The sequence below is a fragment of the Tribolium madens genome, unplaced genomic scaffold (genome assembly GCF_015345945.1).
Source record: "Tribolium madens isolate multiple individuals breed KSU strain unplaced genomic scaffold, Tmad_KSU_1.1 Scaffold_3;HRSCAF=73;Tcas5.2_LG2, whole genome shotgun sequence".
In the NCBI taxonomy this organism is placed as follows: domain Eukaryota; kingdom Metazoa; phylum Arthropoda; class Insecta; order Coleoptera; family Tenebrionidae; genus Tribolium; species Tribolium madens.
Genome location: NW_025401006.1, coordinates 14,161 through 21,765, shown reverse-complemented (window position 1 = coordinate 21,765; position 7,605 = coordinate 14,161). Strand labels below are relative to the sequence as shown.

Below are 7,605 nucleotides of genomic sequence, written 5' to 3'. Positions count from 1 at the left end.
CACCTGAGGATGACCACTTTGTGGTCGAAACGCGTTGTGCTATTAAAATAAAAGTTTGGTGTGACGGGCTAATCGTGTTTTTGTTCATCGTTTCCATACCAAGAAGATCCAAGAAGAAGAAGTAGATAGTAAGTATATGTTTTCATATTTTATGTTTCTCATTCAATGCCGCCAGTTGCTACCCGTTCGCTTCACGAATGGGAAATAGTTTTTTTTTTAATTTTTACAATAACAATTTAACGTTTTTAAATTTCCAAATGGAAGAAAACAAGAAGCGCTCAAAAAATTTTACATCTAGGGAAGAAAATATTCTGGTGGGATTAATAAAACAATATAGTAATATTGTGGAGTGCAAGGCATCAGATACAAAAACAAATTTGGAAAAATCTCGTTGTTGGGATCGTATCGTGGAAGAGTTTAATAGTCTAGCAGGAGAAATATACCGAACCAAAGATGTTTTAAAGAAAAAATTTAAAAACATGAAAAAAAGAGTAAAGAAGAAACATGCCGATGAGAAGTGTTTTTCAAAAGGAACAGGTGGTGGCCCATCAAAAACTTTGAGTACACAGAGGCTGAAAGTGAAATTAGGGAACTATTAGGAACGCGGGTTGAAGGGTTTCCATCAGAATTTGGATCTGATTCTAGAAGTAAAATAATAAGTATGGAGTAAATCAAAATACTAAAATAAATAACAATTCTATTTCAGCTACCAATAAGACTGATAATAACAATGATTCCGAAATGTCAAATACCCAACTGCAACAAGCTGACCTGGTAGTTGGAGAAGTAATAAGTAAGTAAATGTATAATTAATCAGGTATAATTTAAAGTTGATTTTGTATTTTTCGTAGCTATCAGCGGTATTAATTATGAAAATTCATTAACATTTCCTCTGAATGAAATCACAGAAGCTTCTGCTAGTAATGATGGTACGTATTTCTGTCTCAAAAACATAGTAAACATAAGTTAATACATTATTAACATTTTAGATGTTGCTATAACCGACTGGCCAACTTATTGCCCAAAAATGTTGAAAAGGAAAAAAAAAATGTTGCCCTTGATGTTAAAAGCAACAAAAGTGATTACTATTTACCGTTTATAGCTTTTTTAGTGTTTCCTTTCTTATGATTCTCTTTTTAAAATTAGTATTGTGTAAAATTTCTTATTAGTTATTAATGAAACAAAATTTTCATAGAAAAGAAAGGATTACGATGAGAATGTTAATCAAAAGTTGGGCCAGTGGGTCAATGCTAAATCTGTTTTGGAGGAGTCAATATTAAAAATGTTAGAAGAAGAACACAGTTTAAAATTAAAACAGATGATGGAAAAACATGAAAAAGAATTAACATTAATTGAAAAAAAAAACTGAACTAGAAATGAAATTTTTAGAAGAAGAGCATAAAGTCAAAATGGATATATTAAATATTCAAAAAAGAAAATGTTTGTAACCGTGTTTATTATATTAAAAATTTTATTATATAAAAAATTATAATAATCTATTAAAATAATCATGAATTAATTGATGTCGAACCGAATTATTTACTCCCCCAATATTATTTTCTCGAACAATTTCATTGCCAACATCGTTTACAAATTGTACTGCAGCTTCTTCTTCTGGGTTTATTGGTGGAAGTTCTTCGTTTAGCAAACAAGCCATGTTGTGAAGCACTGCAGTAGCCACCACAATTGCTTCTACTTTATGTCTTTGAAGCCTTATTCCAAATGCAAGTGCAGGGAAACGCCTTTTCCATATCCCAAAGCACCTTTCAATAGGATTACGTGTTCTAATTTGGCATTCGTTAAATAAATTTTCTGCTCTGGTTGCAGTTGCGCCCAATGGTGTTATTAGGAATGGCCTTACAGCATAACCACTATCACCCACCAGAACGTAGTTTTCAAAGTCTCTATTTTCAAACTTCTGTCGGATGGACGAATTATTAAATATTGTACTATCGTGGGCGGAACCTGGCCATCGACAAACAATGTCTTGGATTTTCGCATGTGTATCGCATATTGCCTGGACATTCATTGAAAAAAACCCTTTTCTATTTCTAAAAATTTCAGCTTGATCTCCACCTGGCGACATTATTTTAATATGAGTGCAGTCTAATGCACCAATGCATTTTGGAAATCGAGCGGTGTTGTAAAATTCTTTGCTGTTACATTGCATCTCTTGATTTGTGTTTGGTAACTTAATAAAAATGGTTTCTAATCTAGCAATAGCCCAGCTAACCCTATGCCCTATGCCAGAGAAATTTGCAACAACTTGCAAAAACGAGCCTGTGGCGTAAAATCTTAATGTTACAACATAAGTTCCGCTGAGACAGCGTTGTTTCTAAAACAAACATTAACCATAAATTAAAATAATGGAAATCTCACAAACAACTTTAGTTTTTGATAATACTAGAACTCACTTACCTTTGAGTTGGATGTGCAATTTCTTCTGAAATGCGATCCAACACAAAACGTACTCCATTTTTCGACAAACGGAATCTTTTAATAAATTCCTTATCATTCCATTTGGTGAAATGATTTTCCCGAAGTCGAAAAACTTTTCGAGCTCTTTTACGACGCGTAATGTTTAATAGTTCAACTATATCTTCATTGTCCGTCAAAACACCAACTAATAATTGTTCCATTATTTTTTTAATCGGATGTAGCAAGTATATTGACAATTGAACTATGCTTGAGCTACACCTAAACGTCCAAATGTCACCGCTTAAATAATTTTGTACTTAAACTAAGCTTAGCTGATAAGCATCATTTGTACAATCAGAAAAGGGTAAGTTTTTGAGTTTAGGGCAAGTTTAAAATGAGCGTAAGCTTAAGCGCGCAATGTACAATTGGGCCTAATTGTTCCCAAACAAAATAACAAAAATCTAATCTAAGAGGAAAGTCAGCATCTCGTAGTTCTTGCACTATCTGCATGCGATAGGGATGAAATTTATTACTTTTTAAACTTCTAGAAACAGAAGATTGGCTTATTCCCACCAGAATGTTGTTTAATTACGGTACCTTTAAGGGAAGGAAACGGTACGAATTTACGTTTCCTTATTTGCTGATAGAAGTACCACTTATTAACATTGAATTGCCAAAACTTTGACTACCTTTCTATTGAGCTGTTTACAATTATGCGGATTCGTAACGATTATAGTACCGTAATGTTTTAACCCTACCAAAATTAATTTTAATTTGTTACCGAACTGTTTATCAATGATAATCAACTCTCGACTGATCTGTTCCTTTCCTTGTTCAATGTTTCTCCCAATGGCTTGATCTTTTGACCCTTCGTGAACTGTTATCTCGTTTGCACCCTCACTTGTTAATTTATCTTATCGCGATTTCTTTGCTTATTAGTATACTGAGTAAAAAAAAATTTGTAGTTCAAATTAACAAATGTCCTTGCGATTCATTTCTTATTTATTATAACCTGGTGTGTCACTAGTCTGTATGTTACGGTAAAACCAAAGAATTATTATCCGAAAATTGACGAACAGTACTCGTACGAAAGCAACTAAACTTTACCCTGATCTAAACACGTCGTTATTTGCATTTATCATTTCCAAAAGTAATTGTTAATCCTTCTGACTGCGCCAATTCATCTGTGGCGGGTGTTTAAGACTCTTTGATAAAAGTCGAATTCTTTTACGGTCCGAGCGGGTTACGCCACAAGAAGAATAATATTTATTTGAGGTAGGATCTCCAGCGTTATTTTGTGGAGCCAATTACTTTGGGAAGATGAAGGATTTAAGCAGTCAGAAATCCAAGTAATTAAATTAACGATAACAATTTATTAAAGAAATTAAAGTTTAGAAAATATTATAAAATAAAACTAAATAAAATAGAAGACAATCAATTAAAATAAAAGAGTAAACATTTTACTATTCCGTTAATGTTTAAATTCACCAAATTCAAGAAACTACTGATTAGCATAAAGTAATAGTTTAGTGTCAAACAACTAACTTAATTCAAGTCCTACTAGCTACGTCCAATACAAGTTAACTTATTCTTATTGAATAAGCTTTTAATTAACATTAAATAATATTGAGTGAATTAACCATTATTACTAAATTAGAATGCAAGAGGAGAAATCGTTCAAGGAAAGAACCAGTCATTAAACAGCCCGAAACCATGTGGTTTTGAAGTAACTCTCGTATTACCCGATTACATGCCCAGTCCATCCCAACTCTCATAAATCTTATCATCGGTTATAGTTATTTAAATTGAAACACGAGTCGACCCATCATAAATTAAACTTTGAAAAATTACAAATGTTGTCATCGTCGGAGCAAGGAGAAATTAAACAGAATAAAACTCACAGTTTATCATCTGGGCAAATTTTGGTATCAGCAAATAGTTGATATCCTAAATACACTAAATACACTTCCGTCAAACGCTTTAACATGTAATGGTTTAACCAGTTACTTTGTTTGACGAGAATTATTTAGGCAATCCCTGAAATGACGTAAAATTTCAGTCAAATAAAGGAATATTCACGCATTATATATATGTATATGTAGTCATTGAGCGTAATGCGTCATTCCGTGGAAAGCCTAGTCTTTGGCCGGCAGACGCTGTAATCAAGTGAATATTCCTTTATTTGACTGAAATTTTACGTCATTTCAGGGATTGCCTAAATATTTCTATATCGCCCTTTTGAGCCGAGGTTGCCCTTTTTGCCCCCTTTTCCTAGTAAATGAGATTACTTGGAATTTTTAGATAATTTTTATGGTTTGTAATTAAATGAATTTTTTTTTATCTTAGCCGTATCCTGCTTCATTTTTGACCCTTACATCCTGGATAAACTCGTTATCACGGGGTTTTCAAGAATTTTGTTCTATTTTTGTAACAAATTGACATGTCCCAGACAGTTTATGGGTTTTGGTGATTCTTTGACCCTAGACAGTGTGGGATAGTTTGTTTATCAATTTGCTCCAGACTATTTATTGGGGTGACCACTTAGTTGGGGTGGCTGACTTGTAACCTTTGGGCGGATAAGCCGCTGATATGCTAATTTTGTTTCTGGGATTTTATACGCAAATATAATTTTATTTATTTAAAAAATAAAGATTTACATTTGGGTTAGATAGTTATTTTTATTCTTTACAAATTTACAAGAGCATTAACATATTACAATAACTCTTTATTATTTCTTCAAAACTTTGAATAAAAAACACTAGGATTAATTATATTTTCTATTATTTTTCTATTTGGACCTTGGTTTTCAGCTCTGTTTGTCCTAACATTTTAAAAAGTGCAAGATTGTCACTTACCAATCTCAAGATTTTGAAGCCACATTAATGTACCTGTTTTATTACATTTATGGTCATATTAAAAAACTGTTCAGTTGAAAGTGTTTTATGAAAAAAGTATCCAACGGGAACAGTGTATTTAGTAGACAATCCATGAATAACGAAGCACAACAGTTTATTGGCTAAAATGGGCTTTTTTCTTATTATTTGGTTCTCAGTATTTGCAATGCCGTAAAATGAATCTTCTGTTCGACTATACTCCATTTTTTTCTTTAATGGCCATGTCATCTACAATAAGAGAACATATTTTCTCAACGTCTTTTAAATTATTGCCTTCAGCAGTTATTCTGTTTTTAATTAAATTAGTCAAGCCAGGATCGTCTTGGTAATTTCCCATATATCTGTCTAAAGTCTTCTGGATGGAGCTTTTAAAAACTGACTTCTTCTCGCAAATTCGTAACCTTTTGAAGAAATGTACCTCCAGGCAATACAATGACGTACTGTAACTTCAGACCATCTTGGGTTTTTTAGGGAATAATTATAAATTTGATGAAGTAAAAACACAGCCCTTGGTTCTAAGTCCTTTGCATCTGACTCAATTTTCACTACACAATGTTGACCTTTACTGTAATTGTCAATTTTTTCCTGCATTCTTTTTAGTTTTTCAAGTTTATTTTCATACAGCTTATTCAACTTTTGAAATCTTACATTTACTTCCTGTAACTTTTTTTCTAAATTTTGAATTTTATCTAGTAAGACAAATTTTTTTACCGAACTTATTGCATCTGAAACATTTTTTAAATCCAAATCATGAGTATCACCTACTTTTAAATTGCTTTGTTGATCAAAATCATATCGAAATGGTCTTGAAATTAAATAATTTTTGTCAAATGAAAGATTGGAGACACGGTGCAGACGTTTCTAACGGCTTACGTTCTGAATTAATGGAAATGGTAGAAATTACCTGAAAACGAGTAATTCTTTTATAATTCAAGAGCAAGGATGAAACTGCATTTGGTAGTAATTTTTTTGTTTTTATAATAGCTCGTTATTTCAAAGTGTTTTCCACAAATCACGGAATTTGGGGGTATATTGCCGATGGTACGAAATATTTTCTTAAGCCATTCCTTTTTTTGATTTCTACTTTTTGGAAATTGATGTAAAATAACACCCTCTTTCTCCGCTTGCCCACAGTTTGGAACCCAGCAAGTTCGGATTCTTGGCATTTTAAAAATTATAATGTAACGTCTGAAAGATATTGATACTGCGCTTCTTAAGCTGAAAAAATGTATTAGTTGTGTGACAGATCAATATTTTATTAAATGTGTCAACAATTGTGACATTTAATTTCCTGCAAATTTTTAAATTTCACAAATTACAGTTTTCTTTGGAGCGTAACGCGCGCGTCATCTACCGGAATTTACGATTTTGACAAGTTCACGATTTTGGCCTATTGCCCAGACTTTATTTACTGTCAATCAACGCAGACGATGGTTTTTTTCTCGGCAGTTTTGAAACTTTGAGACGTCGTCTGCGTTGACGTTTCATTTGACGCTTTGAAATATTTACTTATCAAATGGACGACACATTCTTTGATTCTCGATATTTTGAAAATTTAATTTTGAATCAAGGAATAAGTGCATAATGTAATATGAGTTGTCAAGAGGAGTCAGGTGGGTCATTTAAGCTGAATCACTCTGTATTCCCGCTTTAAATGAATTAATAGATATTTTTTTATTGACATTTTTTTTCATACAATAAAAATTCCACTATGACAGCGACAAAAGTTTGCCCTAACAGGAACTCTAGCCCTAACTACAGTGCGATCAAAAAGTCTGTTTATCAAGCAAGCGTAGAAATTTAAAACGTAAAACATGACTGGGCGTTTAGAGAGCTTACGAGGTACCTCATCAACAATACAGTCAGAAACTCATGTTTACAATAATTGTACATTTAATATTTATAATAAATAGTTGTAGACTTGAATGTGTAGTTTTATTCATGAAATAGTCCCCCGAATACCATTCGTGGTAAAATTTGGTCTGGCAAAATTTTTCAATTGATTTACTCGAGTTTTTGTTAAGATGAGACAGTGGTAGCGCAGAGCGCCGCCACCTGTCGGTGTGTGGAGAATCCAGACCTCTAAACACCGGGGGCTGGGAATTTGCAAAGCAAATCTCCCAAAAACGCCCACCGGGAGAGGTAAACCGACATCAGCCAAAACAGCTACTCCTCGGGCAAATACCCCGCCAGGCGCTGAATTACATGACCAATGCCGGCTCCCCCACATCAACTGGACAATTATGCCCAAATCTTGATGTGAAAAAGAGGCACAACATCATACATCGAGCAA

At 33.2% G+C, this 7,605-nt stretch overlaps 1 protein-coding gene across 1 annotated transcript; it reads right to left on the bottom strand.

The window, feature by feature from the left end:
• Positions 1-1,486: 1,486 nt before the first annotated feature.
• Positions 1,487-2,639, bottom strand: LOC123008213 (putative nuclease HARBI1). The gene is made up of 2 exons (XM_044403910.1): positions 2,419-2,639; positions 1,487-2,318 (listed from the first exon to the last, which is right to left on the bottom strand). Exons 1-2 carry the CDS (start codon positions 2,637-2,639, stop codon positions 1,487-1,489), a joined length of 1,053 nt encoding a protein of 350 aa, XP_044259845.1.
• Between the last annotated feature and the right edge of the window lie 4,966 nt (positions 2,640-7,605).

What these genes read in the sequence shown, in the direction of transcription:
- LOC123008213 (XM_044403910.1), bottom strand. Translation starts at nt 2,639, where the DNA reads ATGGAACAATTATTAGTTGGTGTTTTGACGGACAATGAAGATATAGTT. An exon ending in ATTGCACATCCAACTCAAAG is followed by an intron (nt 2,319 to 2,418) that starts GTAAGTGAGTTC and finishes ACGCTGTCTCAG; the next exon opens with CGGAACTTATGTTGTAACAT.